The 17,912-nt window shown below is 38.8% G+C and overlaps 1 protein-coding gene across 2 annotated transcripts; it reads left to right on the top strand.

Annotated features, from left to right (window-relative positions):
- The first annotated feature begins 229 nt into the window (after positions 1-229).
- On the top strand, positions 230-17,386 carry LOC121494218 (PEST proteolytic signal containing nuclear protein). Of its 2 annotated transcripts, none has more exons than XM_041760428.1 (5): positions 230-334; positions 5,941-6,155; positions 9,168-9,242; positions 14,422-14,477; positions 15,573-17,386. In XM_041760428.1, the coding sequence occupies exons 1-5, from the start codon at positions 271-273 to the stop codon at positions 15,697-15,699; spliced, it is 537 nt and encodes a 178-aa protein (XP_041616362.1). In that variant the 5' UTR covers positions 230-270; the 3' UTR covers positions 15,700-17,386. The 2 variants fall into 2 exon arrangements, with proteins under 2 accessions (XP_041616362.1, XP_041616371.1); XM_041760437.1 differs by lacking the exon at positions 230-334 and adding an exon at positions 5,847-5,917 and having other exon boundaries at positions 5,993-6,155.
- The last annotated feature ends 526 nt before the right edge of the window (positions 17,387-17,912 follow it).

Raw genomic sequence — 17,912 nt, 5'->3', positions numbered from 1 at the left:
TCCCGGAGTGACGCTCCCTCTTCTCTGGATCGTGGGAGCCTAAGCAAGATCCCGCCAGGCCCCGAGCCGTCCTCCCGAGACACGCAGCCCAACCTTTCCCGCCCTTCCTGCAGAGGCGCCTGGGGATGACGTCACACCCACTTCCGTTTCCCAAACGGCCTCCTCGGCCTTTCCAGGGCCGCTCTAGGCCGCCGCCTCCGAAGCTCAATGGTGGCTGGGCGGGGCCGTGACGTCCTTGGCGTGGCTGCAGGGGAGGCCGCGGCGGGGAAAATGGCGGACGGGAAGGCGGGAGAGGAGAAGCCCGAGAAACCGCAGCGAGCTGGAGCCGCCGGAGGTGAACACAACCCCAGCGTCGCGGGCTGCGTGGGGTGCTCTGGGCCTCTGTTTGGGCTCCCCGGGGTGGGCGGTAGGACGGGGGCGAGCACGGGCGGGTCTGGCGCTCGCCCGGCCAGGTGCTGGGCCCAGACGACACCCGGGCACGCCCGGCGCGGCCCGGAGCGGCCCGCCGGGATCCGGGCCCACCTCGCCTCCTTGCCGGGGCAGAGCCGGCCGCTGTTCGTCCCCTGCCGGCCCCCGCGGAGGCCCTGCTTCCGAGGAGGAGGGACGGGGGTGCCAGGAGGGGGCTCGGGCTCGGGGTGGGACCCGGAGCGGCCGCGCGGGAGCCGCCGCCGCACCGCAGACGACAGCGCACGGCTCCGCGCGCCCGGGCCGCGTCCCCGGCCCCCGCAGTCCGTTCGCTTCTCCCTGTCGGCCCGGAGGTGGAGCGGCCCCGGCCTCCCCCCGCGAGCTCCGGGCCGGTCCCACCGTGGGGCGGGGCGGGGCGGCGCGGCGGGGAGACGGACCTTTGCCGCCCGCCGGTGGCCGCCGCGGGCCTAGGGCTAGGGTTTCACCGCCGTCCCCGAGTTAGGCTCGGCCGCCAGCTGCGGGGCCGAGGTCGGGCGGCTCCACCGGCGCGTGGCGCGTCCTGTGGCAGCGCCCCCGCCTGCCCCCGCCTGCCCCCGCCTGTCCCCCAGCGCGGGGGCAGCGCCTCTCCAGGCCCCCGCCCCCCTTTGTCGTAGCGAGGCGGGTACCTCAGCACGTGCGGCGCGGTCAGGACATCCTTAGAAACGTTTTCCCTTCCGTTCTGACGCCCTCCCATCTTACCCTTCAAGTATTTAGTTTGAGAAAACACGGAAGATGAGTAGCCTGCGAAGGCCGGCAGGAGGACGTCACTAGCCTGACGTGTAGAGGTGGACTGCCTTGGCCGCAAAAACTGAGGAAAGCGCAGTGTTCTGGCCTCACTAAACAGCGACTGAAACCATGTGGGACTATCTCATAAGGCCCCCCCTCCCCCGTCCCCCCAAACATCGTCTTGGAAATCATCGAGTAAAATCGCATATTTTTTTAAAAAAATGAGTAGTTTGAGGAAAAACAAAGATGTGTAATCTAAAGAATCTTAACTGGCTGGCTTTTAGACAGCCTTTTAACTTTGGAGAGTAGCTTATTAAGCGTCCCGAGAGCATGTGTGGCTGTGTTGCCCACACGCACCTTAAGTGTCAGCGTAACTGGGCTGTGGAATGTATCCCCCCCGCCCCCGCGAGGGGTAATTAGATGTGTAGTGGGAATGTTGGTGTTTCCATCGTAGCCTGTTTTTGTATGTGGGGTGGTAGGTACACAATTAACTGGGGTGATTGGGATCAAAGATTATGGTATCCCTGTGGGTGATTTACCCACCCCTTAGTGACTTCATCATAATTTGCCTTGGATGTGCCTGCCTGTACAAGAAAATCGTGATGTTGCATATAAACCATTATTGAATGTCCAGATATTTTTAATGAATTTGTACAGAGAAATCGTAGCTAAAACATTTAATACCATGGAATCGCTGCATTGCAAATCTTGTGGCAAGTTGGCACTATTGTGAAACACTCTCAAACTTGTCTTAGGGGCTCTTCCCAGCTGATTTTTAGTTCCTGTTGAACAGCCCGATAAGTTGAAACTGTGATTTTTTTTTTTTATAAGTAGTTATGAATGAATTTATATCAGTTAGAGAAGCTAGTTACTTGAACTTGTTCTCACCTTAAAGAGGAGTCTGGTAATGCTACGGATAAGGCTTTGGGCAGATTTTTATTCTTCTTTTGGCTAAAATTTTGTAGCTCCTTGAAATATAAATTTTGAAAAAAAAAAAAAAAGCTGTCCATATCATAATCTTGGTAATCCTGTGCTATTTTAAGTTATCTAAGAACTACTTTAATGAAATCGACATTCGTTATGCCTGCCACTAGGAGGGTCTTGACTATGTTTTCCTATAAGCTGCTCACCAGTCTTTTTGGAGAGGTAACTATGTGCCCTTTTTTCAGATGAAGCTACCAGAATACAAATGGGTCATGAGGATATACCTTTATAGACTTAAATTTTCTTATTAGGTACTTTTTTTTTCAGAGTAAGGTGACTTTGTCCTCCAAGGCCCACCTTTCCTCTCTAGCTAATCAGTGGAAAAGAAAAAAAAAAAAAAAGCTAGTACCATGTGTACCACGTGTAATTTGATTTCACATTAACTACACACTTTGTTAGCTCAGAATGAATGCAAACTAGATGAAAGTCCCTTTTGTGAAATATTCTGTGGTAAAGCATCTAGTACTTTTATACAATTATATGCATGTTTTGCTATAAATTGTGATTTTCTTATTTTTAAAAACGAATTACCATATTTATTCATTTATTCATTCTTTAAAATGTAAGTCACATGGCTAAAATTTTTCACATTGCTAATCTATGGTCATCTAAAAATTTTGTTTTTAATGGTCCAAAATATAAAGATCTTCTTAAATAAATTGAAAACTGCAGTTCTTGATTAAAAGCCCCCAAATGCCAAAGTGTAGTACATGTTGTATTTAAAGAAAAACACTTTAATGGACTTAGAAATAAATATTGATATTTACTGTTATATTTCAAAGTTGACCTTAGGTTGAAATAATTTTCTAATGACCTATATAAAGACTTGTAGAATCTAGTAACAGTTGCGTTGATGATAATATTTGTCCGTCACATTTTTCCATTTTCATTGCTTATTCCATTTGCTTTATTTCCTAAATGTTATGTGTATTTACTACATAATTGTTAGAAGAGGATTACCTAAAGAGAAAATAACAGCTTCAATCCATATGACACATTGAGCCATTTAAGGCTAAGTAAGAGTACTAATTGTACACTCACCTTCTTCCTTCACTCCCTTTCCCCCATCTCTTCATTGAAGAGTGGGTATTTTCTAAAGCTGTTGAGTATTTACAGTTGCTTTAAAAAAAAAAAAAAAAACTTAAGAGTTAAGTGCAGCCAAACAGTTATTTACTATATTCAAAAATAATTTGTTGGATCTGGAATCAGTCATGTTTAGAAATGACCTGCTGGGGCACCTGGGTGGCTCAGTTGATTGAGTGACTGCCTTTAGCTCAGGTCGTGATCCTAGGGTCCTGGGATGGAGTCCCATGTCAGGTTCTCTGCTCAGTGAGGAGTCTGCTTCTCCTGCTCCCTCTGCTTGTGTTCTCCGTCTCTCTCTCTATCAAATAAATGAAATAAATTCTTAAAAAATAAAAAGGAAATGACCTGCTAGGCATAGTATGTTTCATCTCCAATGTGGACATGAGATGTGGGTGGTCTTAATAGTTTGCCTCTTAAGGTGACGAGAAAGCAAATGTGAATAAAACTGAGTTGCTGCCAGTTGATTCCTTAATTAGTGGCAGTTTTCCCAACTCTGTTCATGCTACCTTTTCTATAGCAGTGTCTATAGAAATCTTCCCTATAGTATCATGGGATTGGACAGTTAGTATTGTGTTCCATATGTTATCACATACTAGTTCAGCCAGTTGTCACACTTAATGGCATTAATATTATAGTAAGATTTATGTTTTTCACTTTGTTTTATACTTATGCTTTAGTTTTTCTAGATCTTTGTTCAGAATTATTTTCTGGGTAAAAGACCTAGAATTAAGAAAACATAGGTTTTTTTTTTAATTTTCTTTTATAAGAACTAGAAGTCTTGACTAATTATGTGTAGCTCTTGGGTCACATTTCAAAGAGCAGAATATAGTGCAGTCAAGACTAAATGTTCTTTATGCTGTTTGGTGTTTTTTGGAGTTTGTGTTTGTACAGAATTTGTGCCTTAGTGTATAGATTATGCAAACTCAGTGCATTTTCTGTATGTTCCCATATGTAGAGACTACAGTTCAGTTTTAGCTGTTAGTCAAAAAGAAATAGTATCACTGTTTGGGTTCTACAGTAAAATTCATACTTGATTAAAACTGAACAGAATGCAGAATAAAATTTAGAATGATGCTTTTAGTTATAAATTTAGGCTTTGAAAAAATTAATGTTGGCATAATAGTTTCTTTTTTTTAGAAATTCTAAATTGATGTTTTTCTTTAAAGATTTGTTTATATGAGAGTGAGCGAGCATGTGCAGAGGGAGAAGCTGATGCTACTGAGTGGGGAGCCTGATGCGCGGCTCCATCCCAGGACCCCAGCTGGAGTCATGACCTGAGCTGAAGGCAGACGCTTAACTGACTGAGCCACTCAGGCACCCCTAGAAATTTTAAATTGATTTCTGTTATTTCAACCATTGAATATTGATCTTACATTCTTTAGGTGCTTTTATAATTTCATATCTAAATAAGTAAATGGCACCTCCAGCAACCATTTCAGTACTATCTTTGTCTCCTGGGGAAGTCCCAAATCCTAATCCTACTTAGTACCTCCCCTGCATTGTTATTACAACTTTTACCACCTATCCAAAGAGAATAAAGAATTCCTGTTACTTGTGCTCTAAACAAAATCAAATGTTCTGTTCAAAGTGCTTATTAATCTAGAGACCTCATCATTCCAAAATTATACAGATTGAGAGCTGTAGCCTCTGGATTTTTTACTCTGTTACTTGTCCATTTATTTGTGTTTGATTTTCTGCTTTTCCTGCATTCTAGTTGTATGTCCTGTTTTTTTTTTTAAAACTTGTCAGGGCTATCACTTAGAGCATCTTCTCTCCCTAAGTAAACTATCTAGTGTAGCAGAAAACATTCTACAGGGTGAAAATGGGGGGAAGAAAGTAAAATTTTTAATTATCAACTAGACTGCTTCTAAAATAACCTGTGTAAAGAACCAAAGATAGTCAAGATGCAAGCGTATTTCTTCACTGATTGATACAAACACAAAGTTATTGAGAGCCATCCTGCATTCCAAATCTACATATGTTATGGCTTCTACTGTTTGAAATTATAATTAGCTCATCTTTTTTTCCACAAGAATAAGCCAGGTGTAAACCTAAGTATGATTGTTATAATAGGTGATAACCAAGCGTTTGGAGTAGAATTAAATTATATAAGGGGATGACTTGACATCTTCCTTGAGTTTCCTTTTCAACTCTAAAAATTGTGTGAGAGGTACTTGAGGAACACATCACTCAAGAAAGTTACTCCAGGCTGTATTAACATTGTAGTTCTTGTAATACACACAACTAGGTACTTTGTGTAACTAGTAGTACATAATTGAAGAATGCCAGAATTTATTTATCAAATGTATTATCCTGTGTTGTGACCAATTGCTCCCAAACTAGTTTGTATAGAAGCACTTATAGACCTTAATTTCTAAGAAGCAGAACCCCCACAAATGATTAGATTATTATATGACTTACATAATAGTGTTTAGTTGAAGGGTCTTAACATTTTGTGAACTCTGTGTTTATAATTTTAAATTGCTCTGTATTTTATGCTAGTTAATTCATGGGAGCCTCTTCTACTGCCACACAATCTCAGTTCCTGCTGTATACTCTAACAAACAGTGGAAGAGACTGTTGGGTCAGTAGGTGACAACTGCAGAGGTATCTTCCTTATAACGATGCTTTTTGAGGTTGCTGCTCCCATCAATCTGCTCAGTAAAAATAGCTCATCTTGGTAAGTTGTTTCGACTTCACCAGGACCTGAAGAAGAAGCAGAAAAACCTGTGAAAACTAAGACTGTTTCTTCCAGTAATGGAGGGGAAAGTTCCAGTCGCAGCGCTGAGAAGCGATCAGCTGAAGAAGAAGCTGCAGACCTCCCAACAAAGCCTACAAAGATCTCCAAGTTTGGATTTGCCATAGGTAGTCAGACGACAAAGAAAGCCTCAGCCATATCCATCAAACTTGGATCAAGTGTGAGTTGTTATTTTATCTATATGATGTTTATAATGGGTCTTAAAAATTTGTTTCAGAAACCTGCTTTTACGAGATTATGGTAAATTGAGTCTGAAAAGGTATATTCGTGTGTGAACTTACGTGAAGTATTTAAGAAGTTTTTAGCTCTGCATTCAAGAATGGTGTGGGCAAGTTATAACTCAAAGCTTTTTAAAAGTTTGGAGTATGAGAAGGAGCAACTATTCTAAAGAGTATATGGTTTATGAAGTAACAGCTTAGAATTTTTCCAAGTTGAGCAAAAACCTCTCAAAAATATTTTCAGAAATAAATTCACTTATTTTCCTTGTATTTCAATTCCAGTAATATAAAAAGTAATGTCTATAGAAATCAGTGCTAGTGAGGTATTCTTTGATAAGAGCTTCCTGGTTACTTTGGAGCTACAAATGGACATTGAGCTCTGTATATCCTATCACAGATCAACTTTAAATACAAAGCTTGAATTAATAATCATTAACCATGGAGTATCTGACAAGTTTTGAGGTGTTAGATTGAAACTTACAAAGTTTTGGTATTTGACTATTTCTGACCTATAAAAGTGGCAGTTTCATATTCTTCAACCACATAGATCTTTAAGGAAAAAAATGTTACTTAAGTAGTATGTTACTGTTAACTTTAGAAAGTAGTTTATATTCTTGTCTAAAAGAGCAATCCTAAAATTATTAGGATTATGGCTTTTGAGTAGTTTATTCATATCTGTTCTGTGAAAATTAATGTTTCTTTGCCAGATGCATTTAGCTTTATTTTTGTGTAAGATGTTCATTTAGAGATCTTAAAAGTGTGATATGGATCAGGCTCCTACTAGAGGCAGTATGTTTGAGTTACCCTACTCCCACTCTATGTTTTTTTGCCTTTTTCTTTTTTCCTTTTTTCAAAAAATTCTTTCTGAACAAATGACATTCAGCTTGTAATTTCATTACTTCATGATTTTCTTCCTGTTTGAGCCGATTCTTTTTGTTCGGTCTTTTTTTGTAAAGTTGCATAGACTAACTGCATAAACATTTGTGGGTTTTTTTGATAGTCATTAAACATGTATTCTAATGTGCACTTCCATATAGATGTTACTCTTGAAAATAGATTTTACTGTGGTCGGCACACCCCTAAATTAGATATTTAAATCCCTACTTTTTCTAAATCATTAACATGATTCAGTAATTGCTGATCATTTTAGATGGGAGGGTTTTGTTTGAAAAAGGCTATTTATTCAGTAAAACATTTTAATCTTTAAAAAACAAAAACCTGTTTTTATAAAGTAAACTTTAGTATAAACACGGTCATCTTGAGGACGTGAGATGTAAGGTACAAAAATGTTAAAACTATTGCTTTTGATTATATGATGTGAAAAGATAGTTGATCAACAGGTACTTGTGTCCTATGTTGTCTGTACAACATCAAACATGTGACGTCTTTAAAAGAGTAAAGGATATTTCTGGAGTCTCTGTGCATAGTCTTCAAATTAACATTTCTTATTCCTTCAAAAGCAAACATTTATAAAAAATATTTGTGTTATAGAAGAAAGGGTGGTTCAAAAAAAAAAGAAAGAAAGGGTGGTTCGTTTCAGTAAATCAGAGAATATTTCACTGATGAGGTGATTTGAGTTGCCCTTCACTGTAGACAGGGGGCAAAGGGCATCTCAAAAAGAATTCTGTGCAAAAGTGGTTTATATGTGAAGCCACATGGTACATTCAGGAAATTGTTTGTAGTTGGAAAGTGGTATGCAAATGTAGGGATAGAAAGCTGCCTCAAATGAGACCAGAGAACCGAATCATAAAGGACTTGCATGACATAGTTTGGTTTTATTCCTTAAGTTCTAGCGGAGCTATGAAAGTATGGGAACTTAACCCTTAAGCGGTTTGCATTTTAGAAATATCACTCTGGTACCGTTATAGAGGATTAGAGGGAAGGAACACTGATGGTGGGGAGATGGTATTTCTAACAGAAACGTTTAGGCAAGTAATGCCCTAAAGGGACCTTAGATGTCTGTAGTGTGGTAGTTGATGAGAATGCAGAGGGAGATGTAGGTCTGTTAGAGATTTAATAAACAGGACTATAAGAGAATGCAAGTTGAGGAAAAGGTTTTCTGGTTTCATTACTTAGAACACTGTGAAACTAAAATACCCATTGGGGCTCTAAGTGGAGCTATCCAGTAGGCATATGACATCCTGTTTGGGGTAGACGTAAGATTCAGTAGTTAAAATTATGGGAGTGAATGGAATTTACTAGGGAAGTATAGAGAAGAGATCCCGAAGGGCAGAATTTTGGGTATCTGCCATTTAAGGTGGGGAACAGGAAGAAACAAAGGGAACAAAAGATCAGAGAATTAGAACAACCTCTAAAAAACAGTGTCAGAGAAGTCAAGTTAGGAGTGTTTCAAAAAGTAGCCGGCGTTTAGAGTCAAAAGCAGTGCACTGGTCATTGGTGACCCCATAGAATCATGAGGACTTTATTCTATGTGAATAAGGAGCCATGGGGGAATGAGGGAGGAAGCCGCATTGCAGTGGATTGAAAGACAGAATGGTTGGTGAGAGGATGAAGATACTGAGGACAACTGATCTCAGAAACTTAGGTTAGATAGAAGAGAAGCATTACAGGCTATAGGGCAGAAAGCTAGCCAGGAGAGAGATGGTCTTGGTGCCTTTTATGTTCTCAAGGCACCCTGCACTGCATTTTTTGTTACTGTGGGAAAATACTACTACTCATTTTCTTTCACATTTTCCAGGTACCCCTTAGCTAAATGATACTATAGATCATGACTAGAAAATCTTTTACAGGATGAAAACAAATGGACATATAATTATTAAAGCTACCTGTTGATAACCACGTTTTTAAAAAGAGAAAATGGATTTCTTTAAAGTTCTGAGTTCCTTACTGTATGTTTCTATGAAAACATAAAATTGAAACTTTGAACTTATTTGTATCATTAAACAAGCCTGTATAAACATTATGTGATACTTTTTAATGTGTTTCTTCTTCAGAAGCCTAAAGAAACTGTTCCAACGCTTGCTCCAAAAACCCTTTCAGTAGCAGCAGCTTTTAACGAAGATGAAGATGTAAGTCGACACCTAGTTTTGTTTATTTTATCTTTTTTCTTTTCTTTTAAGGATTTTATGTATTTATTCATGAGAGACACAGAGAGGCAGAGATGTAGGCAGAGGGAGAAGCACACTCCTGCTTCTTAATCCCAGGAACCCAGGATCATGACCTGAGCCGAAGGCAGACGGCTCAACCACTGAGCCACCAGGTGCCCCTGTTTATTTTACTTTAACCATTCCTTAAGGAAGGTGTTAATGGCAGATTGTAGTTTGTATTAATGGTACTAGTGAATTTTTTTTAAAATTCTGAATAGGGTTTTTTTTTGTGACACCTGCAAAATCTGGCCGTTTCTATGTTTTATTTGGTTGTAGGATTATTAAAATATTGTCTTTGGGGGCAATAACCTTAAAATATCAAATCAACAGGGGCACCTGGGTGGCTCAGTGTTAAGTGTCTGACTCTTGATGTTGACTCAGGTCTTGATCTCATGGTAATGAGTTTGAGCCCCATGTTGAGCTTTATGCTGGGCAGGGATCTTTTCTTTCTCTTCCTCTTCCTCTTCCTCTTCTCTTTCATTCGAGACTCAGAGAGGCAGAGACACAGGCAGAGGAAGAAGCAGGCATGATGTGGGACTCGATCTTCGGACCCCAGGATCACGCCCTGGGCTGAAGGCAGGTGCCAGTGGTGAGCCACCTAGGGATCCCCGTGGAGCCTACTTAAAAAAAGAATCAAATAAATAAATGCTTATTATGAGTAATATTAATACAGGTACGTGCTAGGAAATATGTAGAATCCAAAAAAAGAAAAATTTAATGTTACTGTCTAGTAATTTTGTAGTTGGAGTCTTCAGTGATGAGATACCGTGCATACATTCAACTTAAAAAAGGCAGGTGTGATGCTTTCTTCCGGTATCCCCAAGAAGAATAGCTAGTAGTACCGGTGATTCTGCTAGAAGTTCTGTTCGATAAGCACATGTTCCAGAGTGAGCGTGAGTTGCTTACCTGCTGTTCTCTTAGGCAGTCTTAGTTCCCTCATGCCTCTCACAGTATCATTCTCTTATGCTTTAGAATAGCATGTGATATCAAATTTTAAGCATCATTTTGACTTTTTTTCTTTGGTCTCTGGCTTTAGAAACTAACCCCCCACTTAAAATGTGACCCCATTTTTTTTTTTTTAAGATTTTATTTATTCATGAGAGACACAGAGAGGCGCACAGACACAGGCAGAGGGAGAAGCAGGCTGCATGCAGGGAGCCTGATGTGGGACTTGATCCCAGGTCTCCAGGACCACACCCTGGGCTGAAGGTGGCGTTAAACTGTTGAGCCACCCGGGCTGCCCAAATGTGACCCCATTGTATAACAATTAAATGTTAACAGTACATGAATAATTGCTCCAAGAAGCAGTATGGATAAAAATTATTCATTCAGAGGAGCGTACTGTGTGCTGAAATAATTTGGAAAAATAAATAAGAGAAGAAATAGGAGTTGGATGCCAAAACATTCGGCCAAGTTTTGACAAACCAAGGAGTACTTTTATAAACTAAGACAAGTAGTAAATACTTAGCAGGTGCATTTGATTGGAGTGGCGATTTCAGTAGAGAAGTTTGGGCAAGGATGAATATGGAATGTTCGGAGTCCAAATCGATAGGTAAAGAATTACTATGGTTATCACTTTCTGTATGCTAGGCACAATGAGATTCCAAAGATTAATCAGATATGTTCCTCTAGAAATTCAGTCTAGCAGGGTATAAAAGAGTACAAAATAAGGGATCCCTGGGTGGCTCAGCGGTTTAGCACCTGCCTTTGGCCCAGGGCAAGATCCTGGAGTCCCAGGATCGAGTCCCATGTCGGGCTCCATGCATGGAGCCTGCTTCTCCCTCTGCCTGTGTCTCTGCCTCTCTGTGTTTCTCATGAATAAATAAATAAAATCTTTAAAAAAAAAAAGGTACAAAACAAAAATTTGAAGACATGAAGTGATGTGGAAATTTGAGGCAGGAAGAGAAGCCAAATAACCAGATGTAGCAGCATAGAAGCAGTCCCATGACCACTGGACTGGTAATGGGAAGGCCTGGATTCTTTTCTTCTTGTTCAGTTACTGGTAGAAAGCCTCTGAATAAATCACTTTACCTTTTTTGGAGCCTTAGTTTTTCAGCTATAAAGTGAAGGCTCAGTTTATTTATTTTTACTTAATTTTTGAGATTTATGTATTTACTTGAGAGAGAGTGCATGCTCCTGCACATGGGGGAGGGCAAGGGGGAGCTGGAGAGTCTTAAGCAGACTCTACACTGAGTGCAGAGCCCCACGTGGGGCTCCATTTCAGGACCCTGAGATCACAACCTGAGCTGAAACCAAGAAGTTGAATGCTTAACCGACTATGCCACCCAGGTGCCCCAGTGAAGGTTCAGCTTAAATCATTTATTTTTAAATACTTCTCAGAGTTCTGGGATTCTGTGGAAACGTCTCAGGAGCTACTGTGGTATTAGGTGATCCCTAATAAGCAGGACTCTGATCTCTTGCCCTCTTTTCACTTGTAGCTATTCTTTAATCTGTTTTATACTTAGGGGCCCAAGTAAGATTTCATTGAGGAGAAAAATATTTCATTCATCCTCTCAAAAAAAGTTTGAGAAGTTACTAATCTAATAATTAATATTTTCTGTCATCTCTGATATTCTTAAAAGATGAGGTAGCTTTTTGGGGAGTACAGAATGTATGGGGGAAAGAGTATAGTAAGAAGGGAACAGCATGAACACAATTCAGCTGGAACTGCTAAGCTCTTACATGATAGTAATAGTTTGCTTTGAATGCCTAACAATTTGGAAACCTTTTCATGGTAACTTTATTTTATCCTCCATATAGTCCTGTGAATTGTGTGATTTAGTTATTCTTGTTTTGAAAATGGAGAAACTGACAAGTTAATGATGATAAAGGATATAAACTTTAATTTGTCTCTTAGATAAAAGGCTGTGCGTCTAAAATCTTCATCTTGTTTTCCCTTTTTTTGCAGAAGATAGTTAAGTAATCTTGGATATGTATCTGAGCCTGAAGTATGTTGGACAAGGAGGACATCTGTTTAATTAATTTTGAAATTTAAAAATATATCTTTAGTTATGTCTTTAGTCTCCTTTAATTTGGACAATTCCCGGGTCTTTCTGTTTATGGCATTAACATTTTTGAAGAGTTGAGGCCAGTTATTTTGTAAAATGTCCCTTACTTTGAATTTGTATGATGTTTCCTCATGATTAGATTTATGTTACTTACTTTGGCAGGAATACCACAGAAATGATGCCAAGTTCTTAATGCATCATATCAGGGAGTGTATGTTGTCAGTATGTCCCATTACTGACAGTGTTAACTTTGATCATTTGATTAAAGTGATACCTGCCAGATTTCTCTACTTTTCAAATTATTATTTTACCTTTTGTAATTAAAATTTATCTGTAGGGGTATGCTTGAAGAATATTTAGGGTGTGCCTGGCTGGCTCAGTCATTAGAGCAAGAGACTCTTGATCCCATGTTGGGTATGGAGCCTACTTAAAATTAAAAAATAGGGGATCCCTGGGTTGCTCAGTGGTTGAGCTTCTGCCTTTGGCCCAGGGTGTGATCCTGGAATCCCAGGATCAAGTCCCACATCAGGCTTCCTGCATGGAGTCTGCTTCTCCCTCTGCCTGTGTCTCTGCCTCTCTCTCTGTGTCTTTCATGAATAAATAAAAAAATCTTTTAAAAACTAAAAATTAAAAAATAAAAAAAATTAAAATTTATGGGTTCCTGGCTGGCCCAGTCAGTAGAACATGCTGGGGTTCTAAGTTCAAGCCCCAAGTTGAGTGTAGAGATTACTTAAAAATAAAATCTTTAATAAAAGATAAAAAGAATACATGAAAATGTGTAATTTAGGGGCACCCGGGTGGCTCAGTGGCTGGGCATCTGCCTTAGTCTCAAGGTGTGATCCCAAGGTCCGGGATAGGGATGGAGTCCCACATTGTGCTCCCCACAGGGAGCCTGTTTCTCCCTCTGCCTCTTTCTGTGTCTCATGAATAAATATAAAAAATTTTAAAAGAGATAATAATTTTTTATTTTTTTTATTTTTTATTTTTTATTTTTTTGAGATAATAATTTTTTAAACACTCTCATAATGTTAAAATCTCATTGATGATTCCTGCCAGACTCAATTATTACGAATTTTGCCAAATGGTGATTTTTCTCATTGTCCTTATCTCTTTTATATTTATTGTCTCTTACTGTAAGGAAGAACTTTATTTATGTAAGTGTAGGCTCATGGATTCTTTATTCAATAGACAATAATGCTCAAATTGTCCCACATTTAACCCGGAGAAACTCCCTTAGGCTAGATCTTGAAGACATTCTTCTAAAAAAGAATATTTAGGGTCTCCTGACTGGCTTATTAGTTGGGAGAGCACGCAACTCTTGATCCTGAGAGTTGTTAGAGCTTACTTTAGAAAGGGGTAGGGGGCACCTGGCTGGTTCAGTCTGTAGATCTTGCACGTGATTCTTGATCTTGGGGTTGTGAGTTAAAGCCCCATGTCAGTTGTGGGGCCTACTTAAAAATTAAAAAGCTGGGCAGCCCCCGTGGCTTAGCAATTTAGCGCCACCTTCAGCCCAGGGCGTGATCCTGGAGTCCTGGGATTGAGTCCCACGTTAGGCTCCCTGCATGGAGCCTCCTTCTCCCTCTACCTGAGTGTCTGTCTCTCTCTGTGTGTCTCTAATGAATAAATAAATAAAATCTTTGAAAAAAAATAAATAAAAGTTAAAGAATTAAAAAGCTCACCAGCAACATTTATACATGAAAACGGATCTAAGGAATATAACTTATCCCATATCTTTTCAACATCTGTAAGTATGGAAAGAATGAATTTTCAAGATATCTTTATAGTAAAGGAGACATTTTTAGAAGGAGCAATACCATAAAGTTGTTAAGAGTCTTTGCTTTGGCATCCATCTGTTTTGCTATTAGCTTTATGACTTTGGACAAAATAACTTTGTTTACCTCACCTTTAAAATGCCATAAATGATAATTACACCCACTTGGTAGGATTGTTAGGCTTTTTTTGTTTTAAAGATTTATTTATTTGTGGGAGAGAGAGCTCTGGCACTTGCGTATGAGCCACCCAGGTACCCCACTAGTCAAGTAAATTTAATAGACCTGTAACGTATCATCCATTTGCTTTTTTTTTTCCTCCAGAGCGAACCAGAGGAAATGCCTCCAGAAGCAAAGATGCGGATGAAGAATATTGGAAGGTATGTAATTCGTTATAAACATTGTAGAGAATGATCTTTTAGTGTTTGGGCTTTTCTTGCATATTGGGGCAAAACAATTTTGTTTTGTGAGCTATCAGTGATCTTATTTTCTTTCTTGGTAAGAGAAAATGAATATCTTAAGAAAAAATACTAATTTTAGAGCTTTGAGAAATGTTTATGATTTAAAATTTAAGTTTTTCTAGTATTAAAAAGAAAAGACTTTCTGTCATTGACCTATCATATTATTCTCGCCATTTAATCTTAATTGTATGTGTCCCTTTTTTGTTGGTAATTAAGATGCCAAATACCGAAATAAGACAAGTATTTTAATTTTTAATTTTCCTCCATTGTTTCTGTTGTTATAGACATAACATTAATATGAGGTTAACAGAATGCCCATTTTCTTGTCTTTGTATAAATAGGTAACTTAGAGGCTAGTAAGAAAGTTTGGCTTTAAATCAACCCATGGTCTGTCCTCATTTCTACCAAAATATAAACTTGCAAAGAACTAAGTCCATATGCAGGCGTCAGTCTTCAGATTCAAATAGGAGCAGTCCTGGTGACTGCCTGCTTTCCTTTCATACAGGGACCTAAAAGTAAGAAGTACATCTGACCTTGTAACCCAGTCTAAACACTCGCTTTGTTTTATATATTTAAAAATATGTAAAAGATGTAAAACAAATTCATGACACAAATCCATAGTGATACTGAACCTTTCTGTGTGTAGTATATCTTCATATTTTTCTTTTATCTCATTTTTTTATAGATGCTGATGGCAAGCCATCAGTTGATTTCATGACCCTATTTTAATGGGTTTCAAGCAACAGTTTTAAAAACTGTCCTGGTTGCCACCCTTAGCTGTGTGTCAGAATCACCTTAGGTGTTTGTTAAACATGCCGGTCCCTCCTCAGACCTACTGAATTTGAAACTTTAGGACTGGGTCTTATAGAATGGGTATTTTTGAAGAACTCTGGAGGGGCTTGTGATACTCAGCCTGTGTTCATAATAGATACTAAACAAATATGTTTTGAATGAGTTAAGAACATGGCCCAAAAGGCTTTATTTAACTTTTAAATTTTGTATCTTTTAACACAGGGATACACCAACATCAGCAGGACCAAACTCCTTCAATAAAGGAAAGCATGGTTTTTCTGATAACCAGAAGCTATGGGAGCGAAATATAAAATCTCATCTTGGAAATGTTCATGACCAAGACAATTAAATGATGTGTTTTGAAATTGGGGTGTGGGGTGGGTGTAAAGTTAAAAGGAACAGTTTCCTTTTTTAAAGAATGGTATAAGACTATCTTTGGAGCCGCCTTTTTGTTTTGTTTTGTTTTGTTTTTTAAAGATTGAGTGGTACACTAATAAATGAGAGTTTGAAATTAGAGGTAATTTATGTTTTATATACAGATTTCAAGACATTTGCTAATTTTGTAGTTTCATGTGATTAGTTTCCAAAGGTTACAGATAATAAAAAAAAATCAGAAATGGTACCTTTCTAAGAATTGCATATTTTTTTAGACACAACTATTAGCACATTAAGAGGGACGCAAAAAATTATTGTCTATTAAACTGCAAGCAATTAGTCTTAACTCCCTTATTAACCTAAAGTGTCTGGCTCCCAGGAACAGCCTTATAGAGAGGGAGTGTCGTATTGGGAGGAAAATGTTACTGGACTATTGACTGAAAGTATGTTAGATAAAATACAGCTTTTCTTTTTCCTAATGGGCATTTGTTTTGTTTCAAGTCATCATAAACTAGGTATTGCATTGCTATTGGTTGGTACAGATGCTTAGCTCTTTAAAAAAATTTTTAAGAACTTTTATGTAAATTGTTGTGTATTTGAGATAGCCCACTTCACTTTAACGGGTCTTGTCTACCTTCATTAGTCTTCAAAGACCATTTGCTACCAAAGTAAATCAGTATTTTGAATGTGCTTCTCTTGGTTTTTGTTATTAGCTAGTTCCTGTAAGCATTTCCACCAGATCTTGAGGCAAATCATAAGGAAGCTGTTTCTTTTAAAATACAAACCACCACCAAAAATTTAAATGTACATAATACTTAAATATTTGGCTGTTTTTAATTTTTAAAAGGTAGAAACACCAAAAAAGCAACATTGTGTGAAGATGAAAATGAGAAAGATTCACTTTCTGTAACTTTGTTAAAGCTTACTTTAAGTTACTAACTTGTGAAAGTGAATTTGATTTGAACTTAATGCAACAATTCTTATTTTAGTACAGTAATAACAGTTCATTTGAAGTGTATACATATTAACCAATGGCCTCTCAAAAGCACATTTTAGGTACTGAAGATAAAAAAGAAAATGCATCTTGAAGCATTTTATGGATTCTTTGACCACATATTCGTTGTTAGATCTATGTATTGTAGGATTTTTTTAGAATTTTTGTATATGGATTATTTTTTAATGTGACAGTTAAAACACATCTTTAAAAACATAGTCCCAGATAAAAGAAACAGAGTATAATGGTTTCTTTGAAAACTCCTGCAATGTTTAATTTGGAGGCAGCTTCAGACTATTTTATTGGTGGTAACTACTCGCTGAGCTCTTTTAATAGGTAATAACTCCAGAGAAGCAGCCTGTATATACTCCTAACACTTTGTTCATTTGCATTTAAGTTTAGAGTAAGCCCCAAGTAAAACAATGGAAATGTATATAGAACTGTTAGTTCTTACATGATTTAATTATATCAAGATACATGAATTTAACTTGCTTTAATGTAGGCAAACTTTCCACTTTGTCCATTTTACTGTTTATGTTAAAATAACATCCCTTTCCTACATAATCTTTTCTTGACTCAAATGAAATATTAACCTAAGGTCAAGATGGGAGAGAAACGACTGAGATGAATGTCTTTACTAAAATACCAATAAATTTGTCAAACTCAATAGTGTTCTTATTTTCTATTCTACATCATTGTCGCTGGGTTTTGTTTTTTGTTTTTTAACAAAAAAGGAGACAAATGATTGTTGCTCTTGCCCAGATCATTGGCCAAAGTAATAGGAGATTTAAAATGAGTATTTATTGAAGTCTGCCTAACTTAGCACATAGCATTATGGTTATCTGGGGTTGGAAAAGACGTCATCCCAATCCTCCCTCTTCTCCGCTGCGAGTGTTGTCTGTCCTGTGCTGTAGAAAATCCTGCCGGGGCAGATCTTGGAAAATCCCTAAGTGTTAGAAGATATACAGAGGGGCTGCCATCGGGATCCCTGGGTGGCTCAGCGGTTTAGCGCCACCTTCAGCCCAGGGCATGATCCTGGGGTCCCAGGATCGAGTCCCACATCGGGGTTCCTGCATGGAGCCTGCTTCTCCCTCTGCCTGTGCCTCTGCCTCTCTCTCTCTTTCTCTCATAAGTAAAATACTAAAAAAAAGAGTGTCTAACCATCCCTTTGCTCCATGTCATGTGTTTGAAAT

The sequence above is a fragment of the Vulpes lagopus genome, chromosome 1, assembly GCF_018345385.1.
Source record: "Vulpes lagopus strain Blue_001 chromosome 1, ASM1834538v1, whole genome shotgun sequence".
NCBI lineage: Eukaryota > Metazoa > Chordata > Mammalia > Carnivora > Canidae > Vulpes > Vulpes lagopus.
The sequence above is the reverse complement of the archived record's forward strand: the minus strand, read 5'-3'. Positions and strand labels throughout refer to the sequence as shown.

What these genes read in the sequence shown, in the direction of transcription:
- LOC121494218 (XM_041760428.1), top strand. Translation starts at nt 271, where the DNA reads ATGGCGGACGGGAAGGCGGGAGAGGAGAAGCCCGAGAAACCGCAGCGA. An exon ending in CTTTTAACGAAGATGAAGAT is followed by an intron (nt 9,243 to 14,421) that starts GTAAGTCGACAC and finishes TTTTTCCTCCAG; the next exon opens with AGCGAACCAGAGGAAATGCC. An exon ending in CGGATGAAGAATATTGGAAG is followed by an intron (nt 14,478 to 15,572) that starts GTATGTAATTCG and finishes CTTTTAACACAG; the next exon opens with GGATACACCAACATCAGCAG.